Below are 22,829 nucleotides of genomic sequence, written 5' to 3'. Positions count from 1 at the left end.
AGAAATAAAGGGTCTCTGTCTGTCTATATGCTGTTTTTGCCGGGGATAGACCAGGAATGGAGTCTTAGAACTTTTAGTAAGTAATCTAGCTAGGTATGTGTTAGATTATGATTTCTTTAAATGGCTGAGAAAAGAATTGTGCTGAATAGAATAACTATTTCTGTCTGTGTATCTTTTTTGTAACTTAAGGTTTTGCCTAGAGAGATTCTCTGTGTTTTGAATCTAATTACCCTGTAAGGTATCTACCATCCTGATTTTACAGGGGGGATTTCTTTACTTCTATTTACTCCTATTTCTATTAAAAGTCTTTTTGTAAGAAAACTGAATGCTTTTTCATTGGTCTCAGATCCAAGGGTTTGGGTCTGTGGTCACCTATGCAAATTGGTGAGGCTTTTTACCAAACCTTGTACAGGAAGTGGAGTGCAAGGTTTTGGAAAATATTTGGGGGGAAAGACGTTTCCTGAGGAAATAGAAAGATACATCCTAGATGGGAAGCCCAAAACTGTAATCGAGGCAGGAGAGATTGGAGCCAGATGGGTGGAGGTGGCCGAGAAGAAGAAAACTGGTCGCAGTTGGAGCGGAGACCAGAAGGGACAACCCCAGACCACACTCTATTACCGGGGGCCGCCCAAAGCCCCACATACCTCCCAAAGAACCCTCCATACCCCTTATCGTCCCACCACCCCGTTCTCCAGCAACCCTCCTCGTCCCAGTGACCCATCAGCTGGACGATGTTTTAAATGTAATGAGCTGGGGCATGTAAAGGCCAACTGCCCCAAGAACCCCAACAGATTACAGTTCATTGCACCGGAATCACACCAGAGGTCCGCAGGCCCAGATACCCTTGGAGCGGAGGGAAACTGTGAGTGTGGGCGGGAAGAGGTCACCGCATGGAGGGACACCGAAGCACAAGTGTCAGCTATCCATGCTTCCTCAGTGGACCCCAATTTAATCAACCCAGAGATCCAAGTGACAATTCAACCCTTCAAGTCCAACTCATTCAATTTGCCTACAGCCAAGTTGCCTGTCCAGTACCAGGGCTGGTCAATGTGGACTTTTGCAGTCTATGATGATTATCCCATCCCCATGCTGTTGGGGGAAGACTTGGCCAATCATGTGAAGCGGGCCAAGAGGGAGGGAACGGTCACCCGCAGCCAGGCTAAGCAAGCCGTGAGGCCTAGCTCTATTCTGGAAACTTCTATCAGGACCCAGTCAGAGGTGATGGACCCGGACCCCAGGCAACAGCAGTAGTGGATCCAGTCCCAGAGACCCAGATGGAACCAATCCCAGAACCAGAACCAGCTGAACAACCAACACCAGACCTATTGCCAGCACTGAATCCAGTACTTGCAACCTCAACGCAAGAGGGCCCCACCGAACCTGAACCGGCAGCAGCTGATAACCCTACACAAGAGGCTCAGTCAGAGCCTGAATGCTAACATAGTGCACCAGCGGAAAGCGGTTCACAGTCAACGGAAACAGCCCCATCCCCTACATCACTTCCAGAGGGACCAAGCATAGGTCCACAATCCAATGAGGAACTGATTTCTCCAGCATCAAGGGAACAGTTCCAGACTGAACAGGAAGCAGATGAAAGCCTCCAGAGAGCTTGGACGGCGGCACGGAGCAACCCACCGCCTCTCGGAGCAACCCACCACCTCTCAGCTCTTCTAATCGATCCAGGTTTGTTGTAGAAAGAGGACTTTTATACAAGGAAACTCTTTCTGGTGGACACCAGGAAGACTGGCATCCTCAGAGACAGTTGGTAGTTCCAACTAAATACCGGGCCAAACTCTTGAGCTTAGCCCACGATCACCCTAGTGGCCATGCTGGGGTGAACAGGACCAAAAGACCGTTTGGGGGGGATCATTCCACTGGGAGGGAATGGGCAAGGAGGTTTCTACCTATGTCCGGTCTTGTGAAGTATGCCAAAGAGTGGGAAAACCCCAAGACCAGGTCAAAGCCCCTCTCCAGCCACTCCCCATCATTGAAGTTCCATTTCAGCGAGTAGCTGTGGATATTCTGGGTCCTTTTCCGAAAAAGACACCCAGAGGAAAGCAGTACATACTGACTTTCATGGATTTTGCCACCCGATGGCCGGAAGCAGTAGCTCTAAGCAACACCTAAAAGTGTGTGCCAGGCACTAGCAGACATTTTTGCCAGGGTAGGTTGGCCCTCCGACATCCTCACAGATGCAGGGACTAATTTCCTGGCAGGAACTATGGAAAACCTTTGGGAAGCTCATGGGGTAAATCACTTGGTTGCCACTCCTTACCACCATCAAACAAATGGCATGGTGGAGAAGTTTAATGGAACTTTGGGGGCCATGATATGTAAATTCGTAAATGAGCACTCCAATGATTGGGACCTAATGTTGCAGAAGTTGCTCTTTGCCTACAGAGCTGTACCACACCCCAGTTTAGGGTTTTCCCCATTTGAACTTGTATATGGCCGTGAGGTTAAGGGGCCATTGCAGTTGGTGAAGCAGCAATGGGAGGGATTTACACGTTCTCCAGGAACTAACATTCTGGACTTTGTAACCAACCTACAAAACACCCTCCGAACCTCTTTAGCCCTTGTTAGAGAAAACTTACAGGATGCTCAAAAAGAGCAAAAAGCCTGGTATGATAAACATGCCAGAGAGCGTTCCTTCAAAGTAGGAGACCAGGTCATGGTCTTAAAGGCGCTCCAGGCCCATAAAATGGAAGCATCGTGGGAAGGGCCATTCACGGTCCAGGAGTGCCTGGGAGCTGTTAATTATCTCATAGCATTCCCCACCTCCAACCAAAAGCCTAAGATGTACCATATTAATTCTCTAAAGCCCTTTTATTCCAGAGAATTAAAGGTTTGTCAGTTTACAGCCCAGGGAGGAGACGACGCTGAGTGGCCTAAAGATGTCTACTATGAAGGGAAAAGTGCTGGTGGTGTGGAAGAGGTGAACCTCTCCATGACCCTTGGGCGTATGCAGTGACAGCAGATCAAGGAGCTGTGCACTAGCTACACGCCAACGTTCTCAGCCACCCCAGGACTGACTGAATGGGCATACCACTCCATTGACACAGGTAAATGCTCACCCAATTAGAGTCCAACCTTACTGGGTGTCTCCTCAAGCTAAAACTGCTATAGAACGGGAGATCCAGGATATGTTACAGATGGGTGTAATCCGCCCCTCTGGAAGTGCATGGGCATCTCCAGTGGTTTTAGTTCCCAAACCAGATGGGGAAATACGTTTTTGTGTGGACTACCGTAAGCTAAATGCTGTAACTCGCCCAGACAACTATCCAATGCCACGCACAGATGAACTATTAGAGAAACTGGGACGGGCCCAGTTCATCTCTACCTTGGACTTAACCAAGGGGTACTGGCAGGTACCGCTAGATGAATCTGCCAAGGAAAGGTCAGCCTTCACCACACATCTCGGGCTGTATGAATTTAATGTACTCCCTTTCGGGCTGTGAAATGCACCCACCACCTTCCAAAGACTTGTAGATGGTCTCCTAGCAGAATTAGGAGAATATGCAGTCGCCTGCCTTGACGATGTGGCCATATTTTCGGATTCCTGGGCAGACCACCTGGAACATCTACAAAAAGTCCTTGAGCGCATAAGGGAGGCAGGACTAACTGTTAAGGCTAAGAAGTGTCAAACAGGCCTAAACAGAGTGACTTACCTTGGACACCAGGTGGGTCAAGGAACTATCAGCCCCCTACAGGCCAAAGTGGATGCTATCCAAAAGTGGCCTGTCCCAAAGTCAAAGAAACAGGTTCAATCCTTCTTAGGCTTGGCCGGTTATTACAGACGATTTGTACTGCAATACAGCCAAATCGCCGCCCCACTGACAGACCTAACCAAAAAGAAACAGCCAAATGCTGTTCAGTGGATCGAAAAATGTCAGAAGGCCTTTAACAAGCTTAAAGCGACACTCATGTCTGACCCTGTACTAAGGGCCCCAGACTTTGACAAACCGTTCCTAGTAACCACAGATGCGTCCGAGCGTGGTGTGGGAGCAGTTTTAATGCAGAAAGGACCTGATCAAGAATTCCACCCTGTAGTGTTTCTCAGCAAAAAACTGTCTGAGAGGGAAAGCAACTGGTCAGTCACTGAAAAAGAATGTTACGCCATGTCTACGCTCTGGAAAAGCTACACCCCTATGTTTGGGGATGGCGTTTCCACCTGCAAACCGACCATGCTGCACTGAAGTGGCTTCACACCGTCAAAGAAAATAACAAAAAACTTCTTCGGTGGAGTTTAGCTCTCCAAGATTTTGATATCGACATCCAACACATCTCAGGAGCTTCTAACAAAGTGGCTGATGCACTCTCCCGTGAAAGTTTCCCAGAATCAACTGGTTAAAATCATCCTTGAGATGTGGAAAATATTGTTAGTCTTTATGTACTTGGTAGTATATTTAGAGATGCATGTGTCTTATTAACTGTAAAAAGAAAAGGAGGACTTGTGGCACCTTAGAGACTAACCAATTTATTAGAGCATAAGCTTTCGTGAGCTACAGCTCACTTCCTCAGATGCATATCGTGGAAACTGCAGCAGGCTTTATATATACACAGAGAATATGAAACAATACCTATTCCCACCCCACTGTCCTGCTGGTAATAGCTTATCTAAAGTGATTTCCAGCACAAATCCAGGTTTTCTCACCCTCCACCCCCCCACACAAATTCACTCTCCTGCTGGTGATAGCCCATCCAAAGTGACAACTCTTTACACAATGTGCATGACAATCAAGCTGGGCTATTTCCTGCATAAATCCAGGTTCTCACATCCCCCCCACCCCCATATACACACAAACTCACTCTCCTGCTGGTAATAGCTCATCCAAACTGACCACTCTTCAAGTTAAAATCCAAGTTAAACCAGAACATCTGGGGGGGGGGGTAGGAAAAAACAAGAGGAAACAGGCTACCTTGCATAATGACTTAGCCACTCCAAGTCTCTATTTAAGCCTAAATTAATAGTATCCAATTTGCAAATGAATTCCAATTCAGCAGTTTCTCGCTGGAGTCTGGATTTGAAGTTTTTTTGTTTTAAGATAGCGACCTTCATGTCTGTGATCGCGTGACCAGAGAGATTGAAGTGTTCTCCGACTGGTTTATGAATGTTATAATTCTTGACATCTGATTTGTGTCCATTTATTCTTTTACGTAGAGACTGTCCAGTTTGACCAATGTACATGGCAGAGGGGCATTGCTGGCACATGATGGCATATATCACATTGGTGGATGTGCAGGTGAACGAGCCTCTGATAGTGTGGCTGATGTTATTAGGCCCTGTGATGGTGTCCCCTGAATAGATATGTGGGCACAGTTGGCAACGGGCTTTGTTGCAAGGATAAGTTCCTGGGTTAGTGGTTCTGTTGTGTGGTATGTGGTTGTTGGTGAGTATTTGCTTCAGGTTGCGGGGCTGTCTGTAGGCAAGGACTAGCCTGTCTCCCAAGATTTGTGAGAGTGGGAATAGGTATTGTTTCATATTCTCTGTGTATATATAAAGCCTGCTGCAGTTTCCACGATATGCATCTGAGGAAGTGAGCTGTAGCTCACGAAAGCTTATGCTCTAATAAATTGGTTAGTCTCTAAGGTGCCACAAGTCCTCCTTTTCTTTTTGCGAATACAGACTAACACGGCTGTTACTCTGAAACTTATTAACTGTGTTTTTCCTAGAGCTCCAGGAAGAAATCCCAGCCAGTGTTTCACCCTAGCTGAGATTTGGGGGGCGTGTCATAAATATAAAGGGAAGGGTAAACACCTTTAAAATCCCTCCTGGCCAGCGGAAAACTCCTCTCACCTGTAAAGGGTTAAGAAGCTAAAGGTAACCTCGCTGGCACCTGACCAAAATGACCAATGAGGAGACAAGATACTTTCAAAAGCTGGGAGGAGGGAGAGAAATAAAGGGTCTGTGTGTCTGTCTATATGCTGCTTTTGTCGGGGGTAGAACAGGAATGGAGTCTTAGAACTTTTAGTAAGTAATCTAGCTAGGTATGTGTTAGTTTATGATTTCTTTAAATGGCTGAGAAAAGAATTGTGCTGAATAGAATAACTATTTCTGTCTGTGTATCTTTTTTGTAACTTAAGGTTTTGCCTTGAGGGATTCTCTATGTTTTGAATCTAATTACCCTGTAAGGTATCTACCATCCTGATTTTACAGAGAGGATTTCTTTATTTCTATTTACTCCTATTTCTATTAAAAGTCTTCTTGTAAGAAAACTGAATGCTTTTTCATTGTTCTCAGATCCAAGGGTTTGGGTCTGTGGTCACCTATGCAAATTGGTGAGGCTTTTTACCAAACCTTGTCCAGGAAGTGGGGTGCAAGGTTTTGGGAAGTATTTGGGGGGAAAGACGTTTCCAAACAGCTCTTCCCCAGTAACCAGTATTTGTTTGGTGGTGGTAGCGGCCAATCCAAGGACAAAGGGTGGAATATTTTGTACCTTGGGGAAGTTTTGACCTAAGCTGGTAAAGATAAGCTTAGGAGGTTTTCATGCAGGTCCCCACATCTGTACCCTAGCGTTCAGAGTGGGGGAGGAACCTTGACAATGCTCAACTCAAAGACCCCGAGTGATTCCTCCAGCAAAACCAGGGTTAACAAGACTTGGCATTCCTGATGTTTCCACAGTAAAAAGCAAGCAGAAAATAAAACAACTTTAAGGAAAAAAAATAAAAATACCCACAACAATTTTTTTTCAGGTCTTCTTTATTAATCACATCTGTTTAAATGCCTTTTGCAGATCACCCCTAAGTATTACTGTCCTTACTACTGCTGTAATTAAAATAAATAAAATATCAGCTCTTAATAGTTCATACTAAGTGGTTTTGAAGGATGTTCTTGTCTCAGTTGATGCAGGGTTGTTTACAAAGCTGCATTAAACTACACTTTTAATTCTTTCAGGTGTTCAACCACACATAACTATGATCGCGACAGGAAGTGGGGTTATTGTGCTTCTGTGTCCAAAGACCATGTAGGTAAGACAAGTAATTAATAACATCAGCAACAAGCCTCTGAAAAGGACAATTGCCCCGCAATATCCAGTATTTTGTTATTAATTATTATTAGATGGTGATTTATTATTAATCCATCAAGAGTGCATGATGCTTTATAGACAAGTAAAAGGTGAAACCCTTGTTCTGGGGATCTCACAATCAAGGTTGGACATAACACAGGGAAGTGGAAGTAGGGGAAGGATGATATTTCCACAGAATAAGGAACTTACTAGGTTATTTCTTGTGCGGTATGCACGCTAGAGGCCAGATCTTCGGCTGGTGTAGCTACACTGATGTCTGTATAGCTACACTGATTTACAGCAACTGAGGATCTGGGCCTTTCTCTATTTTAAAAATATTAAAATATGAACTATTCATATAATAGTGTTGGGTTTAAACTTTTTTTCTGGAGTCTGGATCAGTGCTGGAAAGTGAAACCTGTCATTTGTCCATCACACTCGCGCACTCTGTTCCCATGTATGTTTTCAGTACCCCATGCTGTGAAATTAAAGCCTGAGCCCCATTCTTTGGTTAAATGTCAGTGCTATTCCTGTGCATAGGGAAAATCCTACTCGCTATAGGTGAGGCCCAACTTCATCTCATATTGCCAGGCATGCAAAACAGTATCTTTCTGGGGAAAGGATATGGATGAATCCTGGACTCACTCCCCCTATAATACATTCTGCATCAGTCACCAGCTCTAGGTCTGGAGGGATCAGCAGCATGTTTAGATGCCCTGTAGGAATATCCAGGTATGGAAGTGACGTGACTGCTAGTCTGCCAAAAGGCTATATAGAAAAAAACAGCCTATCTCCCTTTGGGCTTTCACACTCACACTCTCCAGGTTCAACATCTTCCCTGCCTCCCTTTCTTGGCTTCCCAAGATTTAGCAGATAGGAGGAAAGCAAGTCCTGCATGCAGCATTTGGGCACACAAAGAAGGCACACAAGTAGTCCTGGCAAATTACGGCTCTAAATGTAGTCATGCTGCAGGAGCACTGAATTCATGAGGTTGCTAGCACTGCACTCTGCGCTTATGTAATGGAACTGTGTTTCATTTGGTAAGTTATGGAATTAAAGCAATCTTTCTAATAATAGCAGTGGGCAAAGTAAACCGTGTCAGGCAACCCTTTCATTGTAAACTAGCTGTGTTATTCCATGGGCATCTGGCACAGTAGGCGCCATTTCTGAAGGAAGGAATAGTGCCTGGTGCTCTGTTTTTACAGGAATCACCTTCTTTTAATTGATGTGCCCAGGACTAGCCTTCTGCACAAACAAGTGACCATTTGGGGGGGTATCTTCCTATTTATGGTACTTGTATGGCCCCTGTTACAGTAGTATCTCATCCTTCATGTATTTATGGGGAACCGAGGCTCGGTGACTTACCCAAGGTCTTGGAGGAGTTTGTGGTGGAGCAGAGACTGGAAGCCACGTCTCCCTTGCCCTGGTGTTCTAGCCACTAGACCATCCTTCCTCCTCACTGAGTTACACTTGTAGGCTGTTCCTGTTCCCCTCTACCACATCATCAGATGACAAAACAGTTCTGGCTGTGTCTCTGACTTTTTTTGTTTTGTTTGTAATTTCTTTTAAACAGTTGCATTTTTTTAATAAATAAGGAAATATTTTCTTCCTCACGCTAAACACACAGATACTCTACTGTCAGCTACTATTTCCTGAATAATGCACAGAAAGAGGGTAGAGCTTCAAAAATAGATTGTCTTATGAAGGATTCATATGAAAAAAAAAGATATTGAAGTGACTTCTTCAAAGAGGATGAGGAAATATCAGCGTTCATTGCAGAAGAAGCTGAGAACAATGAAAAGGGTCGTCAGCTGAACACGGGCAGGATTTTCCCACAGATTTTATATAGCAAAGAGCAATAGTACTGTATGCACGTCATTTTGATTGTCCGCATAAAATAGGAAGTAAAGGTCTGTAGCAAACTCTTTTAGATGTAAGCGATTTTGGACCCAGTTGGTTGCATACTAATGTGTGGCTGGATCTTGTGAAATTGTCTGCACCATTAATAAACAGAGGGGCGTTATCAGATCAGAAACATGTACTAGCTAGTTAAACTCCCAGAGAAGAGCCATATCAGTATGGTGAAAAGTGTCCTATCCAAATTGGAAGTAGTCCAGGAAGTTGGGTGATGTGGTCAGACTGCTGAGAGCAGGTGACTCACTACTTCAGCAGGGCTCTGGAGAAGTTGAACTCAAGATGGTTGTTAGCAGTTGTGAAAGGAGTCAAGTGAGGGTTTTCTCACAAAGGAGGGATGATATCCTGGGATGGCTCTAGGCACAGACTGGATGGACAGCTGCTTGGGGCACCATGTTTACCAGGGATCCATAACTCTGGGAAGCGTTCCAGGCAGGAAGAAACAATCTGGCCAGAATACTCCTGTGCTGTAGGAGCACATCCCTGATATGGAAGTTGCAGGAGTACCTGGGCTGTCCAAACGATAAATAGTGAAGCAGAGGGGAGAAGAGATGAGGATGCCAGGGGAAGACCGATGGGAAATGACCCAGGGATATATATGGGGTTATATAGGGAATATAATGAGGGGTTCCAATGAAAGAGAGAAGGACAGAGCTAGGGGTTCTGATTTGCTGACTTAGGGGTGGTACCAAAAATGATTTGCCATGTGCTCCACTATACTGAGGGATGACCCAGGGAGAGAGCAGCAGATTGAAAATTACAGGAATATGTAGTGATGAAACACTATATAATACAGATATTTCATAACTATAAAATGGAAGAAGCAGCAGCATAGTCATTGTGTTTACATGCTTTTTTTGATGTTCTCCTTGGGTGTGACTACCAGTATATGTACACAGGCCTAGATACTGATCTCAGTTACACCATTGTAAATCTGGAGCTAATGCCTTGACTTCAGTGGAATTACTCCAGACTTACACCAATGCAGTGAATTTTAGGAACTGGCCTCAAGTGCTTTGCTTCAGTCTTTATGTGTGGGTATATTTTTACATGTTGGATTGTCTACTTGGCAGAATTGGCATGTTGGCAGCACAGCACCCTGCTCAAAGAACAGCTCAATGGTGTAATTCTGTATTGTCTTCATGGCAGAATTTGGCTAGGAAGCATTAGATAAAGAATTCAAATGTAGGACAAATATTGGGCCAGCCTCTCAGCTAGATCAATTGGCCTCAGTGGTGAGACGCTGGTTTATACCACTTGATGAGTTAACCGAGTGTCTTTTGTTAACTAGTGTTATCCCATTAAAAAGTATTATGAACTTTATATGGTACTTTGTCATGTAAAAGGCAGCCTCCCTCAATTGACTTCACGGGGACTGAGAGCAGTGGTGCCAGTTCAAATATTTCAGGGGTGAAGGGAATTCCAGTTCCTCTCCCAGGTCTCCTCTCGCCGGAGAGTCTGCTCTCCCTTTTACCACCATAGTTCATGAGCAGGTGCCCCCGAGAGCTGAGTTCTCAGCCTGACTCCCCGCCTGGCACTGTGGAGGGACAGACTCTCCATGCCCGGCGTCACAGCACCATTTGAGTGGTGGTGTTACCTCGTGTGCCAGATTGCAATGCCACTTGCTGAAATTTGGCTTGGCTGCCCCTTCCACTTGACAACACCCCTCCCACTTGACACCACTGACTGGGAAGTAGTGCTGACAGGTTTTTTTTCATGTTTTTAAAAAATACTTTTGGAGAATAGGAAACTTTATAGTTTACTAGTTTGATGCAGTTTGTTTGTTCTAACTTAATTTGATCTGCTCCTTCTCTTCCTATTAGGAAATTCGGCATCATCCCACTTACCTTAGTTTTAGAATGCACCAGAGTCTACTACCAGGAATGTATAATTTATATAATCAAAAGGAGAGACATAATCCCACTTAGTTATGTTGCTATGTAAAATACACAGGGCATTAATCCGGGCAAATGAGAGCTTCAGACTTTTTTTTTTTATCACTAGTGTAAAGGAACAGCTCCATCTTGTGGACATTTGTCCCCTATCCTCACATGATACCTGCTGACTTGACTGGACTTGACTTATCAATATTGTGAATAATGATCATGTGTCAAATTTTGCTTCAGTTATATCATTATAAACCCATTTATTTCAGTGGTGGAGGAGAATTCAGCTCACTGAGTTGTGTAGTTTTATAGATCAAGATAAATCTATTGTGCAATTTAAAAAGGAACAGCTGAATAAACATGGTTTTAGTGAGATCAAATGGTGATATTAAAGCCATAAGGCATCTGAATTCAAAGTGTTACTATTCTGCATAACGGGCCAATGTCTGACAAAACAAAGACTGAGCTGTCTGGCAGTTATTAACAATAATTTATTTATAGATTTCTCAGATTATTGTGCAAAGAGCCCATGCAAAAATGGAGGGACCTGTTCCGTTGCCTATGATCATAGTTCTTATCACTGCGCATGTCCTGAGGCATTCACAGGAAAAGACTGCGAAATTGGTAAGTGCCTTATTTAATGAGCAATGGATATTAGAGGTAGAGGACTTGTCCAAGTTTGTTAGTGAAAAGGTAATGTTGTTGTGATGTTAGAGAACACTAAGACATGAATGTTTGTGTAGGCTGGTTTCCAAGTGATTATGATAGACAAGCTGACTATCAACTGACAGGACAGCTGAAAATAGCTTAATTATACAGTTATAAATTCAAACCTGATCTGAACCACCATTAAAGTATTAGGCTAAGAATCATACAATAAGACTCTCCCCCCCCCCCCCAATCCCCGTACTCAGACTTGGAGATTAGCATACATGCTTAGAAAAGAATAATTATATTATATGGTACTTAGGGTAAAGAGACATGACAACCAAAATAATTTTAGGTAAGGCACTATATCCCAGAGTATGTGCACATGTGCCCATTAAGGATCTTACCATGCTCTCAGTGATTTTACACCAGTGTAATTCCATTGACGTCACTTGAGTTATTCCAGATTTACACCAGGGTAAGTGGGAGTTATCAGACCATAAGGCTCTTATACTATTACACCAGTTTTACAACAGTATGCAGTGCTGGTGCTAGGCATAAGCAGATTAAGCATTTGCTTAGGGCCCCGAGAAACTCAAGGGGGCTGGCCCCTTACTCACTTTTTTAGTATGTATTGTGGAGGTGGGGCAAAAATATTCCTGCTTAGGGCCCCAATGGGCTAGCACTGCCTTTGGCAAAATAACTTCACTGTGGTCAGGGTGTTGCTCCTGATTCTCCAGTATAAGAACAGAATAAGGTCCCATGAAAGCACTCGTTTCTCTTTGTTGTTCAATGAAATTCTTTTCCTGCTGCTCGGGAGCCACTTGATGGGATATGTACAATGTGTACGGTACAGGCTGCAGCACCCCATTACAGCCTTCATCTGTAAGAACCATTCTGCCAAACTAACAGCTGTGAGGGAATACATAAAACTGGGATGAATGTCATTGTATTTTACTCTGATTTTTCTTTCTCACTTTTCGTGAATTAACTATGAGGGGGCTTGCCGAATGGTGCCACTGTCTTGTTCACAGGAGCATATGACATTTTAAAAGCAGGAGAAGGCCATCTGGCCCAACCGGCCTCTATTTTTATTTCTAATTTATTCTACTATTAGTCATAGCACTTAACACCATGGTGGCTAGGTGCTTCTATTACAAAGGTTAAAGCACAAATTGTTTGATTAGCATATAAGCCTGGATCTACAAAGGGACTTGGGCATTGCAACATTGAGTGTTGGGACGTGTAACTTTTAGACATCTAGAAAATCACTGGAACACCGTGATTCACAAAGCCTGAGTAGGTGTCTAGGCTCCTTATACAATGAATGGGGAGAGATGGGTGCCTAAGAATGAGATCCACAAAAGCCAGTATGTTAGCCAAGGACCTGCCAGAGCTAGCCAATGGGAGTTTCCAGTAAGAAGGATGTGTCCTAAGACCCACCCCTCAAAGAATTAGACACCTAAGTGCAGGCTGCAGGGAGGTGCCTGTCCCTGCTTGCAATCCACATCTGGGACCCCCTCTCCGGGAGTGAGGCAGATAAAGTGCCTAATCTGCTGCTTGCAAGCAGAGGCCATGCTTGGCAGGGCCATGCGCCACATCCCCTTCCCCCCCCACCTCGAGTTGTCGCTTGGATTGTACTGAGTATGCTCACGTGGACAGAGCACGCTCAGTAGCATTTGCTGAAGTTGCTGCCCTCACTCTGCCCCCCCACAACTAGCGGCAGGCACAGGTCATCTCTGCTTGCAAGGATGCATTAGATGCCTGCCTCACTATACACAAAATAACTGGAGGAGGAGGGTAGAGCACTCACTTAGGATGCGTGAGAGCCAGGTTCAATTCTGATGGGCAGAGTGGATTTGAACCTCTCCGGAGTGTGCCCTGTCTGCTGAACTACGGGATATTCTGATATGGGGCTCTCTCAAACTTTCCTGTTGAAGCTGTTCCACTGTGGGTAATTAATTGAAGAGTCATTGGGCCAAAGAGAGCATGTGAGAATGTCTCCATAGCCTGGTGGTTGGGACATCCACCTAGGAAATGGGAGATCCAGCATCCAGCCCCCCTGCTCCAATCACTCTTTAATTATTTATCCAAAATGAAACAGCTACAACAGGAGAGATTGAGGGAGACCCCTATTAGAATGCCCAGAGCTCAGAGGTTAGCGTACTTTCCTGGGAGGTGTGGAAGACCCCTGTTCAAATCCTCTCTCCTCATCAGGCAGAGGTAGGGATTGAACGGAGGGTCTCCCACATCCCAGGCGAGTGGCCTAACCACTGGGCTAAAAGCTAAATGGTGGGCACTGATGGTGGCTCCTTCTCTCACCAGATTTTGAATGGGCCCCAGTCTGGTAGGTGTGATCAGAGCATGCCTCCTGGATCGGACTCCACAGGCAAGAGAGGCAAGCAAACACCTATCTTCCTCTTATTTGTGAATCACATTTGAGGACAAGGTGGGAGATAAGTGTTCAGGTACTTAGAATGAGGCAGCAGTGTGCATGAACTGAGGCAGAAACTTAATTGATCAGAGGACTTTTAAAGTAAAAATTGAGGTGGGCGAGTGAGTGTACGTGCCTACAGGGCTAGCTGGCAGCCAAGCAGGGGTTTTGTGGATCGCAGTGGTACCTAAAACTGGGATTTAAATCTTTGTGGATCTAGGCCATACTTTCAAATAACACGTGGCTAGTTAATAAGAAAAGGGATGATTAGGGCATAACAAATCATTTGGTATCATTCTTTGTAACAGACCTTAGAAATCTTTTTTTGTTTTATTTTAGGGAAGTGTTTTGATGACAGTCGCTATGAGTACTTTGACACTGGCGAAAGTTGGGCAAGAATCCATAAAGGAGTAGTGGAAGAATGCATGTGTGTTAACAGCCGAATTGAATGCCAAAACACACGCTACACAAGTATTACTCTGTGCTGTCATAGCATAAACATTATTTTGTTCTCAGTGTATATATATCTGCATGTAGTGGGCTAAATACAAACAGTGATGCTAAAACCCTGTGCTACAGTATTCTACATAGGGACCGGGCTTTTGCAACACACACATCCAGAAAGAAAAAAATATTTTTCCTTCCACGTATGGATAATGGACCTGATTCAGCCCGTGAGCATGTGCTTAAGTGCTTTCCTGAATAAGGATGGACTTAAGCATGTGTTTTATTTTAAGAACACACTTAAGTGCTTTCAGGAACAGGGATGTGATCCTAAAGTGGGGCCCATAAGAATAAACAATAGATTAAAGAATAATAATAAAATTACACCTTTATCCTAGAATCTCAAAGCAATTTACAAATATTAATTAAGCTTCACAAATTTATAATTAGGTAAATATTGTCACCCCCACTTTACAGGGGTGGAAACTGAGACACAGAAGTTAAGTGACTTTCCAAGCTCACATAGTAAGTCCATGGTAGAGCTGGGAATGTGCCCAGGAGCCAAAATCATTGCTGGCATAACTTTGACCATAGGAATCCTGATTGCCAGTCACGTGCTCTAACTACACCAAGCTCCATCCCTGTTTGTTTATTATAAAGTATTATACTGCTTTCTAAAAACTTTTGCAATAGTGGGGAGCATATTATGAGCAGTAGTAATAATAATTACTGTTATTTGTTAAGCAACGATATTTGCAACAGAGGGGAAGCTATACTGATGTTGACGGTAAAAGTAAACAGTGAGCCAGATCCTCAACTGATACAAATCAGCATAGCTCTGTTGTCTTCAATAGAATTATCTCAATTTATACTAGCTGAAGGTCTGCACCACTGTGGAAATAGTAAAAAAGGGAAAACCAATTCCAAAAGTATATATGGCAGAGAAGGAGATGCCTTAAGATGTTATCACCATGGTAAACATGATGAACATCTCTACATTCTTCTTGCTTTCATCCTCTCATGATGATTCCAACAAGATATGATGTGATATTTGTTTAAGTGTGTTGCATTTTCTTGTACTGCAAGTAGAATTGAGAGATTCCAAGGCCAGAAGGGATCACTGTGATTAATTGACCTCCTGTATAACACTGGCAATAAAACTTCCCTGAAAAAAAATCTTAGAGGTTATCTTTTAGAAAACCAGCCAATCTTGATTTTAAAAATTGCTAGTGATGGAGAATCTGCGACCCTTGATAAATTATTCCAATGGTTAATTGTCCTCACTGTTAAAAATATATGCCTTATTTCCAGTCTGAGTTGTCTAGCTTCAACTTCCAGCCATTGGATGGTGTTTTACCTTTCTCTGCTAGAATGAAGAGCCCATTATCAAATATTAGTTCCTCTTGTAGATACTTACAGACTGTAATCAAGTCACCCCTTAAACTTCTCTTTGTTAAGCTAAATAGATTGAGATCTTTGAGTCTATCATTATAAGGCACGTTTTCTAATCCTTTAATCATTCTCGTGACCCTTTTCTGAACCCTCTCCAATTTATCAACAATTTATCCTTGCATTATGGACACTAATTGGATTTGATCTTCTATTTATGTTTGTAGGTTGCACCAGTAATCCCTGCCTCCATGACAGTGCCTGTAGAATGATTGTCTTCACTGGGAAAACTATTTGTGGTTGTAAAGAAAACTTTGTTGGAAAATATTGCAATATTGGTAAGTATAACAATATGCCAGGGAGAACAAATGTTATTGATTGATCATCTGACTGATAACAGGTATTTGTTACTTGCATATTCTACTCAACATGTAGCAGAGTATTCATCTGAAGAGTCATGTAGCATAAGTAACTTCCCTCCTGGCTAAGGCATTTACCATATTCCTCCAGAATAAAACCTATTGCATTATTCCTCACCAAGGCCCCAATCCTGTAAACACACATCCTTAACTTTATGCTCATGAATATTCTAATTAAATTATTTATGCACATAAAGTTAAGCATATGTTTGCAAGCATATGTTTGGGATTCAATGCATGTACGTTAGCATAAATTCTTTCACAGAAAAGCATGTATCTTATATTGTTCCCACATGAAGTAAAGAAATGTCTGTTTTAACAAGACCGCTGGTAGTTTCCCATATTTGTCAGTCATATATAGTTAATAGGAATAGACTCTAATAAAAGTGTATGCATTTCCTTTTAGTCATCGAGACCTGATTCTCTTTTCACTTATGCCAGTTTTACACAAGTATAACTCTACTGATACTCCTGATTACAGTAATAAAACTGAGAGGAGAATCTGACTCTTGGCATCTAGACATGTAATTGCTTTGTTGCTTCTTGTTTGAGCTTCAGAGGTGCATAGTTTTTGATGCAGCTTTCTTAGGGAGTTTTGAAGTTTGTCGCTGCATGGATTATGTATATTTTTAAACTTTATAAGTGCACTAAATCTCTTCAAGTAAACTCAATGACTATCTTTCAAATACAGCAATTTTTGCACGCAAATTACAATAGGTCTTCAGCCATACCACACCAATCTTGTCATCTCATTGGCTAAGAGGGCTTGTACACTGATCTAGGGTCCATTGTAGTCAATGGCAAGGGTCTGTAAGAGGGTAGCAGTCTCTGAGCATACCCCCTTGCTGTGTGTCATGCCATTGCAGTCCTCAGTCTCAGTTTCTCTCTGTTTTGGGAATAATTTATTCACTCCTAGAGTCTTTAAAACAGCATTCCCTCTCTCTTGGGATTTAATTTATTAAACATTGTCTGGTTCTTAAAAAGATCCTGCCTATGGCCCCACCTTAGGTTTGGGGCTCCAAGCTGCTCTATTTCAGGAATGTGGGGTTCCAGTTCTGGCTATAAACTCTCCCGTTAAATTCAGGGTTTTCACAGCCCTCCTTCAGGGGACTGTGGCCTGACTGAGTTCTTTCTCTCAGCAAGCTCTCCTTCACTGGACTTGGAGCCTCCTTTTTTGTTCACCCAAATAATCATCTGACTAGTCCTTTGACCCTTCCCAGGTAGAACTAATAACCCCAATGAACAATGCTCTTGGTCCCAGGCCTTTAAAGGAACAATAGCTTGGATTTTCCTACTCTTTCTCCCTCCCAGGGACTACTCCTTGGGACCATCTTCCTCTCAGCCAATGTCTTTTTTTTTTATTATTCCTTCACCTTTTATTTTTCTTTCTCCTTTCCAGGTATCTGGGGAGCTGGCCTCTCAGACTGTCTCCTCCAGACTTAAAGCCCTTCCCTCCCTCCCCCACTGAGCCACAACCTGGACCCCCCATGCAGAGTTCCATTACCATTGCACCCAGAACCCCCCCAACAAGCCCCTGTACATCCAGATGACCCCCACACACAGATCCCCCACTGAGCTGCCCGTACCCAGATTTCCCCACCCAGAACTCTCTCAGCCTACACCTGGATCCCCCCCCACTGAACCCCTCCATACTTGGATCTTGCTGAGCCTGCCTGCCTATACCTGGTGCACCTGGCACAAAAGGGCAGGGCAGGCTCTGTCCTTGCGCTGTGTCAGGGTTGGGTGCAGCCTCATCGCTGAGTCCACGTCCCAGGGGCAGGGAGTTGCACAGTGATCTTCCACCTCTGTGCAACCTGTGGCCTGTGCTTCCCAATGCCATGCTGGAGCCTCCACATTTATTTGACAAACAAAATTTGCAGAATTTTGCAGAATTTTAAAATATTGTGTGCAGAATTCCCTCAGGAGTAAGTGGTGTAGGAGTGGGCTTTTTTCCCCCACCCCAGCTTTTCTGTTTCTCCTTGGGGTTCGGGGCATGCCTTGATCCCAAGGCTTTAAACCTTGTGGAACTTGCCACAAGCCAGTGCCAATGGGGGACCCCCACAACTCTTGTCTCAAGTGTCTGGGACAGGCACACTGAACGGAACAGTGCAAGATCTTCAAGGGGTTCCGTCCCAGGATGAAGAAGGAGCGGGACTTTCATCTCAAATAGCTCCTGATGGAGGTGGCTCTTCGTCCACAACCAACCTCTGACCGGTGGGATCCAGTGCCGCGCTCCTCCGTGTGAAGTGCTCCGGCTTCCATGCACGAGGCGGGGCCAAGGAAGGACTCTGGGCATAGAGATGGAGGCGACGCGGCACCGTTCCCACTCCCCGGTGCCACAGAAGCAGCACAGGAAGATTGACAGGGACGCTTGCCCCACACTGAGAGCTTCCACCTCGGATAGTGCCACTGAAGTGCATCCTAGAGAGGAGCCCCCGGTGCCGGCAGCCCAGAAGGCAGCACTGTTCACTTCGGCCCCACAAGGGGGGCCGTCGAGGCCGGTGCCGGTGAACTCTCCTGGTCAAGAGTGTCAGGTGGAGGACGTTGAGTTGCCATCCACCCTGGACACCTTTGAGGCCACGCGGGACTTAATCGCCATGACGGCACCATGTACCCCGGCCACTCAGGACAAGCCTCTGGTGCTGCAGCATGCAACACTGTCTAGAGGCAAGCCCGCAATGCTGATTCGGAGATCGCCTTGACGGTCCCCGACTCCATCTCCATGGCACTGCTCTCCGTCACGGCACCGTTCCCCATCGCGGCATCGATCCCAGTTTTGGCATCGCTCGTCGTGGCACTGCTCTACATCATGGTACTGCTCTACATTGCAGTACACTCCACTTCACGGCACCACTCCCCAGCCTCACAGCACCGATTCCCGGTGCAGCTCTGATTTGCACCGACCTGACCTTCACGTTCCAGGTTCTTGTCATTGGACTTGGAGGCAGAGTCTCATTACTCTCACTGTAGTCGACACAGGTCACACCGCCACCGGCTGGAAGTGGGTGTGGGCAATGGCCCTTCTGGACCCCATGGGCCTACCACCAAGCCCAGGGCACTCACTCTAGGGGCTCTCACTTGGTGGTGAGAGCATTGGAGAGTCATCCCACTCCTCGCGGCACCGAGATGACACCGGTGCGAGTTGCACAGCTGCCCCTGGATCCTGTCCCCACCACCGGCACCATCCCTGCAGTGGCCAGCGTGGAGCCTGAAGCCGTACAGGATGCTCCCAGGGACCCAGAGGGACAAGCGGACCCTGTGCTTGCACTGGCATCGGTGTCGGCGGCATCCTCCCCGGACGAGGTGGTTGCAGAGACCTCCTCCTCCGGACCACCCCCAGCAGACAGTCGGGCGCATCAGGACCTGCTGCGCAGGGTGGTGTGCAACGTGGGGCTGCAGGCTGAGGAGGTGGTCGAGCTGGAGGACCCAATGGTAAACATCCTGGCTCCGGAAGGGCCATCGAGGGCAGCATTGCCCCTCATTAAAACTATTCAGGCCACCACCAAGACCCTGTGGCAGACCCCCGCCTCCATTCCTCCAAGAGCGAAGGGAATCGAGAGGAAGTACTTCGTCCCCTCTGAGGGGTATGAGTACCTCTACACGCACCCGCAGCCCTGTTCGTTGGTGGTGGCTGCGGTGAATAAGCATGAGAGACAGGGGCAGCAGTGTCTGACTCCCAAGTCTAAGGACTCTAAAAAGTTGGACCTTTTTGGCCAGAAGGTATACTCGACTGGAGGATTCCAGCTCAGGATTGCCAACCAACAGGCAATCCTGAGTAGATATAACTTTAATTCCTAGAACTCTATGTTAAAGTTCAAGGAGCTAATGCCCATGGAGTCCAGGGAAGAGTTTGGGGCAATTGTCAACGAGGGCAAGGCAGTGGCACGGACCTCTTTACAGGCCTCACTGGATGCTGCAGACTCGGCTGAGCGCACCTTGTCCTCAGGAATTGTCATGAGGTGAAGCTCATGGCTCCAGGCCTCTGTGCTTCCCCTAGAGGTGCAACAGACCTTACAGGACCTGCTGTTTGATGGCGCTGGCCTATTTGCGGAGCAAATTGACTCCAGGCTTAAGGATTCATGGGCCACGCTCAAGTCGCTGGGGGTTCACACCCCGGCCATTCAGCGCAAACATTTTAAGCCGCAGCCTGTGCAGCGTTTTTACCCTCCCTGACCTAGGCAGGACTTCTCTAGGAAGCGTGGCAGGAATGGTGGGCGCAAGACTTCCCAGCCCCTGCCTAGCCAAGGCCAGGGCCAGGCATGCCCTTCATCATCAGCAGGCCTTTTGAAGGTGCATCTGGGGATGATGCACCAGCCTACAGACCGGATCCTTATCCCTGTTTCCTGAACCGTCTGTCCCACTTCTACTGTGCTTAGTCACAAATAACATCAGACTGCTGGGTCCTTTGCCCAGTAGAAGTGGGATATTCTCTCCCATTCTGCAGGTGCAGGTATACCCTTACCTCAGTGACTGGCTGTTCAGAGGACAGTCCAGGGACCAAGTGGAAGCACAGGTCCACTTTGTGAGATCCACCTTTGACAGGTTGGGTCTCCTCCTCAACGAGAATAAGTCAACCATGTTACCAACTCAAAGGATAGAGTTTATCATGGCAGTGTTGGACTTGTGCCAGGCCAGGGCGTTCCTGCCAGAGGCTCGTTTCCAAGCAATGATGGACATCATACAAGGCCTCGGATGGTACCCTATCACCACAGCAAGGGACTGTCTGAGGCTACTCGGCCACATGGCAGCATGCACTTACGTGGTACAGCATGCCAGGCTGCAGCTCAGACCTCTCCAAGCTTGGCTAGTGTCGGCCTACCGTCGGGGGTGTGACAACCTGGACACAGTGCTCACCGTTCCAGTTCAGGTCCTAGAGTCCCTCCGCTGGTGGCTCAACCCGCAGGAGGTGTGTGAGGGAGTCCCCTTCCACAGACTCCAGCACTCTCTGTCTCTGGCAATGGACGTGTCAGTGCTGGGATGGGGTGTTCACCTAGGAGGCCTTCAAACGCAGGGTCTCTGGTCTCAAGATGAGCTCTCACTCCACATCAACATCAAGAAGTTGAGGGCAGTCTGATGAGCATGCCAAACCTTCCAAGCTCATCTTCAAGGGAAGTGTGTGAGAGTCACGATGGACAACACAACTGTGATGTTTTACATAAATAAGCAGAGTGGAGCCCGTTCCTCTCCCCTGTTTCGGGAAGCCCTCAAGCTGTGGGAGTTCTGCATAGCCCACTCCATTCACCTGGAAGTGTCCTACCACCCAGGTTCCCAGAAAGAGTTGGCAGATTACCTCAGCAGATGCTTCCACAACCACGAGTGGTCCTTCCGCCCAGACGCGATACACAGTTTTCTCCAGGGGTGGGGAGGTCCTCAGATTGACTTATTTACAAGATGAGGCAACAGGAAGTACCCGCAATTCTGCTCCTTCTGGAATCACAGTCCGGGCTCTCTTGCAGATGCATTTCTCCTCCCCTGGATGGAACATCTGCTGTACGTGTTCCCACTTGTGCACAAGATCCTGCTCAAGATCTGCAGTGACAAGGCAGTGGTCATACTGGTGGCATCGGTGTGGCCTCAGCAACACTGGTACACCATGCTACTGGAGCTGTTGGTGGTCGCCCTGATCGCTTTGTCCTTGGTCCCAGACCCGATTACCCAGGACCAAAGTCACCTTCACCACTCCGACCTCCAGTCCCTTCACCTCACGGCTTGGAAGCTTCATGGCTAAACCCCTTGGAACTCATGTGCTCCGAGCTGGTTAGGGAGGTCCTGCTTGGTAGTAGGAAACCCTCCACCAGAGCCACGTACCTGGCCAAGTGGAAAGTGTTCACCATCTGGTGTGCTCAGAGCCACACCCCCCAGTGCAGGCTCCCATACCGCTTATCCTGGGATACCTACTGCACTTGAATCAGCAGGGTCTGGCAGCATCATCCATCAAGGTGCATTTGGCAGCTATCTCTGCCTTCCACCTGGGAATGGCTGGACGTTCCGTCTTCGCCACCCCCATGATTGGCCGTTTCCTTAAGGGTCTGGAAAGGCTGTACCCACAGGTTAGACAGCCAATCCCAGAGTGAGATCTCAACCTGGTCCTTTCCAGACTAATGGGGCCCTTGTTTGAACCACTGGCGACTTGCTTGCTCATCTACTTGTCATGGAAGGTGGCCTTCCTAGTCGCCATTACTTCAGCGAGGAGGGTTTCGGCGCAAAAAGGCCTCACCTCTGACCCTCCCTACAGGGTTTTCTTTAGGGACAAGGTCCAACTTAGGCCTCACCCTGCCCTCCTTCCAAAGGTTGTGTCCCAATTCCACTCTAACCAGGACATTTTTCTACATGTCTTTTACCCTAAGCCTCATGCGAGTAGCCAAGAACAGAGGCTTCACTCACTGGACTTTCGCCAAGTGCTGGTCTTTTACATTGAACGCACTAAGCCATTCTGTAAATCAAACCAGCTTTTCGTGGTGGTAGCAGACCAGATGAAAGGACTCCCGGTCTTGTCACAAAGGATTTCGTCATGGATACCTGGACGTGCTACAAGCTAGCCAAAGTTCCAGCTCTGGCACTAACTGCCCATTCCACAAGGTTGCAGGCCTCGTCGGCAGCATTCCTGGCCCAGGTCCCAGTATAAAAATCTGCAAGGCGGCAATGTGGTCCTCAGTTCACACTTTTATCTCTCATTATGCCATTACCC

General features: G+C 46.2%; 1 protein-coding gene across 1 annotated transcript in view; it reads left to right on the top strand.

Annotated features, from left to right (window-relative positions):
- The window catches only part of HGFAC (HGF activator), a 69,189-nt gene that overhangs the window by 17,814 nt on the left and 28,546 nt on the right, over positions 1 to 22,829 (top strand). The window contains exons 4-7 of the mRNA XM_073340141.1: positions 6,896 to 6,969; positions 11,309 to 11,431; positions 14,229 to 14,360; positions 15,950 to 16,060. Of these exons, the coding sequence (XP_073196242.1) occupies positions 6,896 to 6,969; positions 11,309 to 11,431; positions 14,229 to 14,360; positions 15,950 to 16,060 (440 nt within the window). The remainder of the gene's footprint in view (positions 1 to 6,895; positions 6,970 to 11,308; positions 11,432 to 14,228; positions 14,361 to 15,949; positions 16,061 to 22,829) is intronic.

Source organism: Lepidochelys kempii, chromosome 4 (genome assembly GCF_965140285.1).
Source record: "Lepidochelys kempii isolate rLepKem1 chromosome 4, rLepKem1.hap1, whole genome shotgun sequence".
NCBI lineage: Eukaryota > Metazoa > Chordata > Testudines > Cheloniidae > Lepidochelys > Lepidochelys kempii.
Note: the sequence above shows the minus strand (reverse complement) of the source record. Positions and strands in the feature narration are given on the sequence as shown.